At 38.3% G+C, this 15,498-nt stretch overlaps 1 protein-coding gene across 1 annotated transcript; it reads left to right on the forward strand.

Annotated features, from left to right (window-relative positions):
- The first annotated feature begins 5,575 nt into the window (after nt 1–5,575).
- Nucleotides 5,576–8,926, forward strand: LOC149425903 (uncharacterized). The gene is made up of 3 exons (XM_089643849.1): nt 5,576–5,900; nt 5,992–7,625; nt 7,688–8,926. Exons 1-3 carry the CDS (start codon nt 5,576–5,578, stop codon nt 8,924–8,926), a joined length of 3,198 nt encoding a protein of 1,065 aa, XP_089499975.1.
- Nucleotides 8,927–15,498: the final 6,572 nt, after the last annotated feature.

The following is a 15,498-nucleotide window of genomic DNA, read 5'->3' on the forward strand; positions in this document are numbered from 1 at the left end:
TGTCATTTCTTAATCTACGCTGAAAGAATAAAATGCAAAAATATTCTCGCGAATTGCAAGCTTACTTTAAAGTGTAGTTTCTTAAGTCCGTGGTAGAATTTTTATATCTTAATAAATTTTCTCGTAAACTCTTTACGATGTTAGACCAGGTTTAAGACAAGTTTAATTTCACTCCTCGGCAATTTCTTTTATTGTCCGTGGAAGTCAAGCTGGCAATTTCACGTGACTTAGTAAAAGAATGAGCTTTCTTAGAAAACACATAGCTCACCTTAAACTACATATTATATTACATTGTTTATTTTGCTGTTCTTATAGAATGCTTTTTGATCACATTAATCCTTTTAGCATTTGATTAGAATCAACGTTTTTGGAAAAAAAGACTGAGAAGGATTAATTGTGTACCACGGATTCAAGTAGAGAATCAATTGGTCTCCGATATATATTTTTTGAAAGAGGTAGTAAAATAATACTTACGTAATTTAAGCCGAAATTTTTATATTTCACTACCCGAGTGGCTACAAAAGGCATAGCATTTTTAAACTATAACTGTTTTTTACCACCGTGTGGTCTAAAATGGTTTTTACAAATAATTTTATATATTTCTTGAAAATTTTATATCACACGCATTATGTACATTGTTCCTACATGCTTGCAGCATCATTTTAGTTAAAATCCAACAAGTTCCGCACAAAACCATATTATTAATAATACCGTATTGTTATAAAAATCATATACGTAAGGAGAGTTTTGTTAATATCGAACATATTTTAAGTTACACTGCTTCTTTATTTTGCAATTAAATTATGATTAAACTAGAAGAGTTTTTCGAAATCAGACATAGACAGTAACTTATCAGTAATTTTTAACATCAAGGTGTGGAAAGGGGGGTGTGGGGTTGTTTTTCGATATCGTATAAAGAATGCCTTCCTCTTATTTTGAAAATCAAGGGCGAAAATTTTCATTAATCTTGGAATAAAACTGTAATTGTGTATAGAAAGTCAAATTCACGCTGCCAGCCCGTCCGTGTGCCCCCCGCCACAGTCACTCTTCTTCATATAAATATATTTAACTTTAATTTTCACTTGATACGGAACTGGTGACATTGATATGAATCTTAAACATTGAGGATGGGTTGTATCACAGCATTTTAACCATTCTTCAAATTTAAACATTCATTTTCGGGATCTGTGAAAGTCCTATACAAGTTCTGTTATTATATCATTGTAGGGAAGTTGCTTTACAGAACTGAAATAATAACAGAACTTGTAAAAACCTTTTACAGAACTTAAAAATTAACAATTAAATTAGAAGAATTTTTCAAATTCTCTGAAACAATCCATCCTAAAAGCAAGTAGGTACTATATTATTTTTCAATGTTCCTTAAAGAACTGTTTTTTTATGTTTGTCTGTGAAGTAAAGTAGAAAAAAAAGTTTTTATTCATATAAAATGAATTGTTATAACAGTGTTATAAAAAAATGCGCTCCACGAAAACATTAAGCAGGTAATCTCGCGATAAGCTGCTTTGCTTTACCTCGGCGCAGGTATAACGGGATTGTTGGTTGGTTGCCCCGTGATCTCCATTCTTCCCTCGCCCTGCAAAGTTGGCCATATCCTTGCCGGCCGAGGATTGATGACGGAGGATTATTCCTTCATCACCTTGTAATGGGATCGACCTCAGCGTGGTGGGGGCTGTTCTAGGGTGTCCAATATTCTGTGTGTATTCCTGATTCCCTGGTAGTAAATTTCCCTAAATCAATACCAAGTTATTGTAAGTAAATATATAAAATTAATAGTTTACATATCATAATTAAGATATTTTTTATTTACTATTGTGTATTATTTGTGAAGAGATTCTGTGATTAATTACCGTAAGTAGGTACTCTAGGGTACTAATGGAGGGAAAGAATTATGCCAAGTCGGTGGACTGTTTAAATTCATCCGTAAACGAATACAAAATATTGTAGCTGGGGCAGTTTTCTGATGTTTAAAATTTTTTAATGCTTGATATTTATGTTATTTTCATATTAATGCTCAAAAAGAGCGTTATGAAATAATAATAAATAAAACATTTGCAATGATTTATTAAAGGCAAACAACAAATCTACAACGTGTGCTTTGAGTGGTTTACTTATTTCCTGGTATAAAATTTCATCAAAATCTATAGTTAGTAGTTATATAAGTACATAAAGTGCTAGACCATCGACCTAGTTTACAGGATATTAAGGAAGGTACATGTCTTACTTTAATCAGTGGTTCCTGACCTTCTCCTGGCCTCAAGTGACTTAAGGATGTTTTTTTTTAATCCTCTCACATGTTATATCACTCGTCACTCGAGAAACCGCCCAATCCCTCACATTGACCCTTGCTGTTCAATTCATACAGTTTTTGTAAAAAACAAAATTTAAAAAAATTTCATCGACGACTAACATTTTATTTACATTTTTACTCGTAATATCGGAAATCACTGGTTAATCTAAGTCAAGTGCAACCCTAAAGACCATGCACAAATTTTGTATCTGGGCACAAGGGTACCATGGTCGTTCAAAGATAAGAGATAAGAAATTAAAATGTACTGCATTTTAGATTACCGCCATCTTGAGATCATTACAAACTAAAATTACAAATAAGAGATTGGATAGTCTTCATGTGTCGTGTAATTAACTTAAGCCGCTATGCATTTAACTGCCCCATGTAAAAATGGTCGATATCACTCACGATTATTTTTTATGTATCGTTGACACTGGGGGGAAGGTATGTGGGGGCAAGAACTGTCTGCCAGCCTAAAATAATATTTTAATACGGAAACACTGTTTCACGGATGGCAACCCGACGTGAAACAGAGCTCGCTGCCAATCCATTACCGACGAGCATTCCTGTTTCTCTGATCTGACCTGGCGGTCGACATTTCTTGATTCCTACTAAATCCTTCTGATATTCTAATCGTGTAATAGTGTAACGTGTTTGCAATAAACTTAAATTATCAACTACATCTGTTTCACTCTATCATAACCTACACTATACACATTTATTGGCAGTTATAAGGTAAGTATACACGCACAACAACACTAGCCAAAGACTAAAAACCTTTTCACTCGGTGGAACATTGCCAGCAATATTATTCTGTTCATCGGTCGGTGATGCAAAATGCCGATTATTTTCAACCTTTGAAACCCTTTACCCTTTTAATAAATTAAATCATTTAACAAATATATTATACAGGATGTTAGGGTGTTAAGTGCGTTTACTTCTGAGGGTCACTTATGATAGTACAAGTAATAAATATTAATAAATTTTTAAAAATTCCAATATTTTAAGGTAGTTCTTAAGTAAAAGAATGAATTGTTTTTACGGGAAAATAAATATTGGAATTTCAAAAAAAGTTATTTATCTTTTTAACGTCTACCATCATGTTGAATCACCTTTCGATGTTTCACTTTGCCTCCGGACACCCTGTATTAAAGTATAACCTAGTTTTTTATACATATTCATTCCATAAAAGTGTATAGTATATATTTTTATAATATGAATATATAGATATGCTTTTATAAAAAGATATTAAAAAGATTTATAGAACTGAAATAAATTTTTTTCCCGTGGAGGTTTTTCTTATAAGATTATATATACAGGATGTCCAGGGGTAAAGTGCACTAACTTCGGGATGTGTCCATTCATTCTCAATTCAATCCATTGTTTTTTCCAATATAACAATATTTTTCCATGTAAGAATATTTATTTTTCATTTACCTTATTAACTGATTTACCCGAAATCTACCTTAAAACGTTGCATTTATAAAAAGTTACATTTTATTTTTTACTTGTATATTCACGCAAAATCACCTAAATCCTTCGAGGAGTTACGCAAAAAACATCATCATCTTTCAATGGCCAATGCAAAATGACCTTACTCGGTTTTTCCAGTTATCAATGCATTCAATATATCTTCAAATGGACTGATTTTTCAATTCAAAAAGTAGTTATAAAATAATAAAAATAACTTCAAAAGTTCAATATATTTTTTCATATAGAGTTGTCCCTTATGGATAATTTCTAATACTCAGGTTTGTTTATTGATTTTTTGCTTTGACTTTTAATTTGAGTAAAAATTTAATTTTATAAGATATATGTAAATTTTATAAGAATATAGGTGATTGATACGTTTAAGTTAAATATATTAGTAATATTAAAAAGAACTGCGTTATTAATTGATGAAATAATCTCACACTTTTAGAATAATTAAATTCGTTGTTGCGAAAAAAACAGGAATTTTGATTCCAAGTGGATATTTCTGTAAAAGTTAATTCCTATGATTAAAAAACTCTAGGTGGTATTTAAGAATTGGCAATGGTACAGCGGCAGATAATATTTATCGAAACTTCACATTCACTTCTCAAAAAATGTTTTTGTTTTAAAAAATATCAATCGGGACGTAAAATATACTTATCGAAAGATTGGAGCTAGGATTATTGTGGTACTCTTTCAAAATACAGACCGGTAGAACGTCCCATAATGTTATGTACCTGCGCTGATGCAGGCCTTTCCATTTCATTTTAAGAAAATGGCCACTAAAACAAAATTAAAGTTTGTAATTGTAAATGCTATGTTATTATTTTGTGTTCCTTATCGATGCCTGGAATCCATTATGAGAGAGAGCTTGCTCTTTCGCCCTTTTCATTTGCGTTTCGCGCGTGTTTATTCCCTATATTTGCCCCTTTTCTCCACTTGCCACACTTTCTCTCCCTACTGGCAACACTGTAGTGACGCGCATTTCAGGTCACGTGATGTTTTTGTTCATATGACGCCGTTTTTTCGCGCCTTAAGTACGTTTCGTGTTTGTGCTGTGCTTAAAAACCAACTTTAAGTGCATAAATCATAGTTTATTCCCTAGCCTTTATAAATATACTGTTTACGAGAAATTAACTCATAGTTTTATCGTGTTTATCAGTGTTTTGTCGTCTTTTAATTGTGATTGTTGCGCAAATGAGTGACATCGAAAATAATGACGCGGCGTCGGTCGGCAACAGCGACCAAACGCAAGATTCCCGCAAGCGCCGACGCGAGGATTCGGACTCCGATTCCTCGTCCAGTCAGAGGGGTTACAGACACCTGGACACGCGAGTTGAACGACTGACGCAACAGGTGTCCGCTCTGACGGACGCCCTAATGGGCAGTCGCGTAGAACTCGAGGAATATCCGGGGAGAGAAGACCCCGCTGAAGGTACACGGCGGGAAGGATCGGGGTTCATAAAACTACCCGCCAGCCTAGTCGCCCAGAAGAACATTCTGGAGTTCGGAAACCCGAGCACCGTGGTGAAAGAGGCACCGATCCCGAAAGCGGACGCGAGAAGAGTGGGAGTTATTTCGGCTCTTCAGCATTTTAACTCGGAGGAATGGTAGCGGGTTCGCTACGCCGAAACCCAAAAGGCTTACACCGCCACGCCTGCCTTCGTAGAGCTGGAGGTGAATGAAGAGCTGAAGAGGCTCGTCAAGAACAGCTCTTTTGCACCAGCCCTGGATCGTTCCCTGGGAGCTCTCTCGAATGCCATCTTAGCACAAACGGAGGCAGTAAAAGGGAATATGCAGACGCTGGTAAACTGGGCAGCCGATCCCGGCACCTGCTTGACCCCTTCGACCCTGTTCGAGAAAATCCAGGAGATGTTCGCCAAGGAATCCCCATACAGTAGGATCACGGACAACGTCCTACAAATTGTATGTGGAAGGCGATCTGAGTGTCTCCAAAGTAGGCGAAAGGCCCTGTTGGAGGGAATAACAGACCCCTTTACCAGGGAAGGCCTCGCCAGGATCCCACCGAGCTCCAGTCACCTCTTTAATAAAGAGGAACTGGCGGCAAACGGGGGACGAGACAAGGTTGTCAGTGTCGCACCTTCGTCCTATACCCCCCGTCAACCACAAACCTCTACCTTACAAATGGCAAGGCCGGTGAGGGAAGTTCCACCCTCACTCCCTAGAAAGCCCTTTCGACCCGCTCCTAGGCCAGAGAAAGATAGGACACATCGCCAGCCCACCAAGAAGCAAGAACCCTCTCGCAAGGCAACTAGCGATCGGGGTAGGAGGCGATGGAGGTGACTGGAGGCCAGAGCCCTTCTGGAGAGGACGCCTGAAGGCATATCGGGAGGTGTGGAGGGAGTTGGGGGCGTCACCACTAATCCTGAACATCCTGGAAGGAGCAAGGATTCACTTTGTGTCCAAACCTCCTCTAGCTCTCCCGTCGGCCGAGCTCAGGCAGAATTTCAGGACAAAGTCGTCCTCAGACATGACCGCGCACATCGAAATGATGAAAGCGTCAAAGATTCTGGAGGCAGCAGACGACTCTCCGAGCTTCCTGTCAGGTATGTTCCTTACCTCCAAATCAGACCACACCTTCAGACCCATCTTCAACTTGAAGGCCTTGAACGTCTTCATAGATTCAAAGCCCTTCAAACTTTTCAGCCATTTTCGGGTTCCGGAATTCCTCCAACCCGACGATTGGATGATAAAAGTAGACCTCTCCCAGGCTTATTTCCACGTGCCGATCGCAAGATCACACCGGAAATTCCTGCGCCTCGTCTACAATGGAGAACTCCTTCAGATGACGTGTCTGCCCTTCGGCCTGTCATCAGCGCCAAGGATCTTCTCGCTGCTCTCAAACTGGGTAGCGGAGCTGCTAAGAAGGAAGGGGCTGAGGACAGTAGTCTACCTAGACGACTTCTTAGTAGCAAATCAGTGCAGAGAACACCTGGCCCGCCAAGTTGTTACTATAGTGCACACACTTCAACAACTAGGTTGGTGCATAAACCTGGAGAAATGCATCCTGACGCCCACGCAAAAGTTGGAGTTCCTGGGCATAACATGGGACACGAGAGCAGACCAAAAGTCTCTCTCCGACCGCAAGTACTCTGGTCTACGCCAAGCCTTGCAGGTTCCCTTGGAAGTCGGCAGTTGCTCTCCCAGGCAGGTTCTAGGTCTCCTAGGAAGACTCAACTTTGCAAATTTCGCTATCCCTCGTGGTCGCTTGCATTGCCGCAGACTGCAAAGGTTCAGCCGCCACATACAACATCTGAAACCGTCTCGGCCGGTTGCTCTGTCCACCGCAGCACTGCAGGACATACAGTGGTGGCTAGGGGCCATCGGAAGCACGAGCCCAATTCAACCCCTCCCATTCCATCACTTCCTGACGACAGATGCAGCGGACACAGGATGGGGAGGACAACTAGACGACACCACAGTTGCGGGTCATTGGACGGGGGAGCAGGCACTATGGCACTCAAACCGAAAGGAAGCATACGCCGTGTTAGCGGTCATCAAAGACCAAGCTCATCTCCTGGCAGGGACAAATGTCTTACTACAGACGGACAACAAGACAGTTGTGGCTTACGTCAACAAGGAAGGGGGCACAAAATCCTTTGCCCTTCTAGAAACAACGCGGGAGTTACTAGATTTTGTAGACCAGATGGAGATATCTCTGACAGCCCAATACATTCCAGGAAGATACAACGGAATTGCGGACCGTCTCTCTCGGGGCGCACAGCTCCCAGAGTGGCACCTACTAAGTCCGGTGACGGAAAAGATATTTGGAAAATGGGGTTGTCCGCAAATAGACTTGTTTGCTTCAGCCACGGCTCACGTGGTACCAACCTACGTATCCAGAGACTCAAGCGACTGCTCAGCTTGCTTTCCCAACGCGTTCAGTCGACCTTGGGACTACAATCTAGCATGGGTATTCCCTCCGCCAAATCTCGTTCCGAGAGTACTAGCACACTTAAATCAGGCAAGGGGCATGTTTCTGCTAGTCGTCCCAAAATGGGAGAGGACCTTCTGGAGAAGCGACCTAAAACAGCGAACAGACGAACCCCCAATGCGCCTGCAAAGTCTAGAGGGAGTCCTAATAGACACGTCGACAGGACTGCCTCCTCCCAGGATCCAGGATCTGGAACTAGAGGTGTGGAGAATTGCTGGTGGGATCAAGCCCTCACATCTTGGAGTCGGGAAGAACGCCAACTCCTCAACTCATCCTGGAGAGAGTCTACACTGAAGACTTACAAACCTGCATGGGATAGGTGGCGTAGATGGGGCACGCAGAACGGCGTGGATGTCAACAATCCCCCACCAACAATGGTCGCCAGGTATCTAGCCCACTTATTTGTTCGAGAAGGTCTAGCCCCTAAGACCATTCAGGTCCACAAATCAGCCATCGTCACATTTTGCGGCCCAGCTCAGAATGCGAGAAAAATCAGTTCTGATTTTCTGGTGAGACACGTTCTCAAGGCAATCTCAATGGCACGAGGAATCAAAGAGAAAGCCCCCATCTGGGACCCAAGACAGGTGGTAGACTGGTTGGTCAAGAATCCCCCTGCAGAAGACTCACTATTTGAAGCATCACGAAGGGCAGCAATACTTCTCGTCTTGGCGTCAGGCAGGAGAGTTCATGATTTAACTCTCCTAAGAGTTACCCCAGACCATTTTATCGACAAGAGGAGTACGATCACCTTGTGGCCAGTTTTCGAAGCAAAGACCGATTCAGCCAAGCACAAACAGTCAGGCTGGAAATTGACGGGTTCAGAAAAAGAAAACATCAACCCACTTAAATGGTTGAGGAAAGTTGTTGCTCTCTCTAAAGCCAGAAGAGGCCCGCTACTAAAGCACCTGTTTGTGACCACATCAGGAGAGGCAAAACCTGCAACGCAGACAATAATAGGGGGGTGGATTAAATCAGTCCTCAGAGAAGCAGGAGTCCACGCAACCCCAGGAAGTGTACGCTCGGCTGTAGCCTCTCTAAACTGGTTAGAAGACTATCCTATAGAGGAGATACTCACAAGAGGGAATTGGAAATCTGAGCACACCTTCCGGAAATTCTACCGAAGGGAGGTCGCTCACTCGGGTAGCGAACACCTCCAGTGCTCAATGGCTCCATTCTTTACTCCAGTTTAAATAGCATCACATATAACGCAAGTTTCAGATCACCAGGTGAGAGCAGACACATCTCATAATGGATTCCAGGCATCGATAAGGAACACAAAATAAAATAATTTTACCTACCAATAAAATTTATATTTTGTTTCCATCGATGCCTGGAATCCAGGTAATCCCTACCTGGTGCACTACGAGTCATATGAACAAAAACATCACGTGACCTGAAATGCGCGTCACTACAGTGTTGCCAGTAGGGAGAAAAAGTGTGGCAAGTGGAGAAAAGGGGCAAATATAGGGAATAAACACGCGCGAAACGCAAATGAAAAGGGCGAAAGAGCAAGCTCTCTCTCATAATGGATTCCAGGCATCGATGGAAACAAAATATAAATTTTATTGGTAGGTAAAATTATTTTATTATCATTCAATATCATGGTACCGAGAATCGGACATCGAAAGTTTACAAGTAAAAGTTTCGTCTTACAATTTAAAAAAAAGTATTTATTTGGATTAAAAAACGAATGGTAACACAATATAAGAAAATAATTTATTGTTTAAAATATATTAATATTAATTTAATAATAAATATGCGGCGTTTGTACGTTGAATCTCTAGTCCAGATTGCAACTTGTGTGACTTTGGAGATTTAATATAATATGTTTGTTATTTAATTCCCGTTTTTTAAAGACAATGAATGATATTTTACCGATAAATGCTATATACACGTAAAATAAATTATTCAAATATTTGCCATATAGGTAGTATTATTTATAGTAAATCACGTAATTTTAGTTGCCGATACCACTAGCACAGGTCCATCAGGCTTGCCATCTGGGCGGCGAATGATGATTGTTTGAAAGAGACTTATGTAAATCCGAATGTTAGAGAGAGCGCGCTAATATTCAAATATTGGAATGAACAGACGTAAGCGACTGTGGTAAAAATATTTAATAAAACACGACTCGTTTGAAATAAAGCAAAAATCTCTTGACAAATCTTTGAGTTGTATTTAATTTTTGATTTTTTTCATGCCTATAACATATTAAATAACAGAAAAAATGTTTTTTTAATAATTTTCAGAGCTAAGTTAGCGATTTTTTTTATATAGAGGGAATTTTATATTATTCACGTTTCGGCAAAAAATGTATAGATATTATCTTTAAAAAAAACATATATTTTTTTGGAACTTAAAAACTTCAAGAGTTTAATTGGATATGCGGGGGCCTAACACCCTGTAAATCATCAAATCGTGTCGTAAGATCCAAAAACAGTTCAATTGAAGCTATACTACTAAATGTTAAATCACAAATCTGTAACTTATAATAACTTTACATTTAATCTGTACCTTCATCGAGTTTTTTTCTGACTGTTCGAAGTTAAATATTCTCACTGTATCACCACGGTGAGACCAGCATTTGAACGAAGATGATTTAGCCTCCAGTTCTAGATAGGAAATTGGTGGAGTTTATAAAGAACTGTTACCATTACATTCAAGATGGCGTATATCAGAAGTAATTTTGAAACAAAAAAAATTACAACATAAAATGGAGTTGTCTTCTTTTCAAAATAATATATTTAAGCATCTTTCGATGCATGTATTATGAATGAATCATGTCGGTAGGAATATAATGCAAAAGAAAATGTTAGCGGCTTGAATGAGATTACTTACATATTAATTCACATACCTTTAAAGGATTTTTTAAACATTTTTTTTTCTATTTTAAAAAAATTATAAATTTGGTGATTTTCTCAACTACCATACTAGGCTCATGCCCTATGGTATCAAGTAATTAAAATACATTCAAAATTATACAAAATTAAATATATAAAGGTATATATTTTAAAACCGTTACATCTTGATACGTACTTATATAAAAATGTTCTTTTTTACGGTAACAATTGAAAAAAATAAATGATACAGTTAAAACTTTTTTTTAAACAGTGTTAGAAAGTCATATTATATTCTTTAAGGAAGGCTCGTCCCCTTTCAAATATCCAATATTTTACACGGATAGTAAAAAGGGATATATAATTAATTGACTTTATATCGGTGTTTAAGGCATTGTATATTTTAAGAGCGATAAACCAGAATTGCTGTTGAGCGAATGGTTCTAGTTTTAGGGACTATGCATGCCAGGTTTGATGAAAAGCGGGTGTGTACTTGATGTTGTGGAGACACAAGTGCGTTATTTTTCCGTATGTAGCACAAGATCGACTTTGTAAATAACTGGCAAATATCAAAGGCCCTAATTTTAGCAAAAGAAAAGAGCAAAATAGACGCTTCTTAGATTCTCCAAGTCTAAGTTGGACCTAAGAGAGCAGAATATATGGCAGAGCTTACGGAGTCTTTTTACTGTGTCATTTTTATGAGCCTCCCGGCGTAGTTGGTCTGCTATGATTTCTCCCAAATATTTAACTTCCTTCGATGATTTTAGGGTAGAACATGCAATGTGAGGTTTCATGAGTGTTTACATTGAGTGACGACGAGTGGATGATTGGTTTAGGACAGTTATTGGAAGCATTATGTTTACGTATAGAAAATCTCATGTATTGTGTTTTGTCGATATTAAGTGTGCGGAGGTTTGTCTCTAGCCAATGCTTTACTTTTATTTGACCATTATTAGTTTTATGAGTTACTGATTGCCATGATTCATCTTCAAATATTTATTGTATTATATGCAAAAAATAAAAAAAAATTACCTCCAACATCTAAACATCTATTGTACACAGTGTGTTGATGTAGGTATATAATAAATAAAAATGGGCCTATATGAACGCAGGAAGAGGGCGGAAATTGTTTAGGCGAGCAACATCAAGAGAATGAAGTTATATATGAAAAAAAAAGAAGAATGGAAAAGTGTATTAGCATTTTCCACAGCAGGTGCGCGGTGTTATATTACATAAGTTATACATTAAAGTAATGATGATAGAATCTGTAAAGTGAAAATTAAGTTAAACATTTACGTTACCATATTCACACCCTAAAGTGAAGTCACCCCATTCAATGCGGTAGATTAACTGGTAGATAAACTTAAACCAAGATCAATGCACTGCGGGCCATGCTGAAACCCCGATGTGGAGTCACAAAACCCTGATGGACCAAATAACTTGTGGTCATGGTTGTTTGAAAATAGGCTCACTAAATGCTTAACTGTTGGCTGATAGTAAATAGTTAATCTGAAGATAAATTACATCAAAATGTAATATGCAGCAGCTGCAGAAAGAGGCAGGGCCGGCCCTATGTGTGTGAATGGACTAATAATTTACTAGGAAATTAATTGCAATAACGTTTTTAAAAGTATTTTAATAAATCAGCCATACTCATTTTTCTCCGTGAAATAGTCCTTATTCATCACCTTTGAGATTATTTTTCATGTTAACGCAACAGAAAAATTCAAATCATCCGAATATTGTTGATAACAGTGCTACCTACAATCTACATGCGTCCAGTGTGGAAATATTTATTTAGTTTGGTTCATGGCCGGCCATGGAAATAGGTATTTTGTGACTACTCTCTAAATAACGAATGTTTCATATGTGGTTCTGCCGCTAAGAACTTTATGTGACGTATTTCAGTTACATATAATATGCGGTTTGTGAGAAAGAATGTGAGTGGTTATCTTTAGACATACATCAATAGTATGTCTAAATTTTTTGAATCTTCATTTTCTTGTGTTTACACAAACCAACATTTTTTATATGGATTGCAGTCACAACCATAAAATCAACCTTTGACGTTACGACAAAATTTTATTAAATATTATAATTAACCAAAATATTTTAACACGTAAAGTTTTGATACAAGCCTCCTCACTATTTTTTTTTAAATATTGGACGATAATATTATCGTGCTGCTTTTCTTGCATGTTTTCTGTTTAGGCGTAAATAAATAAGTATATTGATTCAAAAATCGTTAATCAATTTTTTTTACATCTTTATTTTATTACACGAATAGCCCAAATTTTTTTGTGTCCTTATATTATTTTTGTTCTGAAGAATGTCGACGGAATAATCTAAGCATATTTTTTTCTTGGAATATGGAAAACCGATAAAGTTGAAAATTTATTAATATGGGAATGGAATACACTTGAACAAATATTATTAATTTCGAATTGTGGGTAAGAAATTCAATTATTCATAACATGTCTTCGCATTTCTAATCATTTTAAACCCCACATAATTTAATTTTATCGCAAGTCTTAAATTACTAATTATTTGATTTTAAACGAAACCAAATATGCTTTGGCAGAAAGAGGATTTGTATTACAATAATAATGGCGTAAGGAAACGATAACCAACCAACAAACATATTTCCGCCGTAATATTATTTGAGTTTAAATAAAGAGCTTTTTTTCTGTGGATACAGCTCCCAAAAATATCCGTAGCCAATGGGACCGAGGCATCTACAATCAAGGTATGTGGTAGGGCTGAAGGGTATGATGAAGAGAATGACTGGAAAGTACTTGACTATTCAGATCTGGTCACCAAACATCGATAAAGCCTTTAATCAAAGCCAATAATATGTAGCGATGCTACGAGAATATTTTGGAACGATCACCAATGCAAGACGCATTAGCGGGAACACTCTAGAAGCTATGCGAACGTTCGGCATTTCTACCTACAAGGTTTGAATGTCCTTGACGCACCGCGGCTATATAATGAGGCGCGTCGAGATGTACTCAGTCAGTCATTAATTAGCAGTTTTACGAGTGACCAACAAGCAAGCGCTTCGACCGCTTGCTGCGTACTGAGGAGTCAGCCGCTACGGCCGATTCTCCCCCCCCCGCGTCGCGCCCCGCTGTTGCTTCACCGCGCCGCTATAGGACCTTATCTACTTACACCCGGCTCTGCACGGATTACGAATCAAAATGAACTCCTCGGGATCATATCAGCAGCTTGGCCCCAGCTATAATTCCTGGCCAGCGTTGAACTCACGCTCACGCTTGTCTAGATCCTGCAACTTTGCCGATCTGCGCCTCGGCCTCGCGGCATCGTCACCGGATTGAATCTTTCACACAACTGTCGACAAGGTCCATTGCACCCTCGGCTACCTTGATCAATACTGGAGTACCCGGAAGACTCCACGTCTTCACTAGTGCTGAACACATCCAGGATTAAGATCTCCACCAACGCGGTGTCGACTCACTTACCACCGCCTCGACCACTCCATCGCCGTCATCGCCATCTACACCTGGTGTCTTCTTCATCGGTCCAGAGTCATCTTCGAACTGCGCAATTCTACTGACTCGGAATAAATGCTGTGAAACAACACAACTATTTATATTTAATTGTCTCCTTACAAAATCCCCAATAAACAGTTCAATGCGAATACATATTGGGAGGTGTTATTTCAATTTAGGAGGCAGGTATGGGTACCGCCGAACCGGGAATCGTTTATTGAATAACCAACACCCCTGCCATAGGTCAACCCAAGTGAATCGCTACGTTTGGTGGCTAAACAGGGGTACACGGGTTCATGTGAGGTTTGTCTAGGTCTCTGGTTAGCGGGTCGGATCGGGAGAGACTGGTTGAGGGAGGCCTTTGATATCTCCAACTGGAATCTCGCTCGACCCATCGCCTTGCACCGCAGTGGAAGGGATGGATCCATGCGTTATTCACTTCTGTACACATTTACTCCAAACAACAAATCTTAACTTAAATTTTGTAAATATGAGATTGATCGATTATGAAAAATTAAAAAAAAATAATACATTTAAAGGATTATATTATGACATAGTTTACTATGTAATTTGTTTAAAACAGAAAATACTAAATAAACAATCCAAAAAAATCATCATCGTTTAGTTAACAAATTTTGCTGGATTGAATGGAGTTTAATTTGAATTTTAATTTAATGTTCATCAACCTAATTTCTGATAATATTTTTATATAAGCAGAAATCTTAAAAACGAGTGCTTTTAGAAATCTCTTATGTTTATGCTCGAGAACTAATTCAATCTCTGTGAAACCTTGTAATCGTAAATATGATGGATATATTTATGTTTATATGAAAACATGATGTTTCGTGTATAATACATCTACATTGTATCTATAATATATTGAAATATAATATAATATATCTATATATAAACTTTATAATATGTAAGTGTTGGTAGATGCAATTTTGTTACAAATATACTAATCCCAGCGAGATGTCATACGTGGCGTCATCGTTCTGTTATCTTCTGTCCTTTTCGTTTTCAAACAAGACATGTGAGAAGGAAGAAAATGTACTTTCATGACGTCTTCATGGGCTCTCGCTGGGACCAGTTTGAATGATGAAATACGAGGGGTAGTTGAACATTTAAACTCTCAGTTGTACGTATTCTTTCTACTTTCCCCATTTCTCCTGGGTTTGGATTATGAGCGGTAATGTGAAGCTTCTTGTTACGAAGTTTCATATTTCTATACACGAGAAACACATCAACAGTAAATTTCAGACGGAATTTTTTTTGGGATTATTTATATCCTCTTACGGCTTGTTGTCAATGTGATAAATTAATAAAGTTGTATATTTTATTAAGCTACAAGACCCACAAATAACAATGAACAAAATAACAAAAAAAAATTAGATATGAAAAAATTATATCTTT

This window comes from Hesperophylax consimilis, chromosome 2 (genome assembly GCF_061612785.1).
Source record: "Hesperophylax consimilis isolate HC1 chromosome 2, BYU_Hcon_1.0, whole genome shotgun sequence".
Classification (NCBI taxonomy): domain Eukaryota; kingdom Metazoa; phylum Arthropoda; class Insecta; order Trichoptera; family Limnephilidae; genus Hesperophylax; species Hesperophylax consimilis.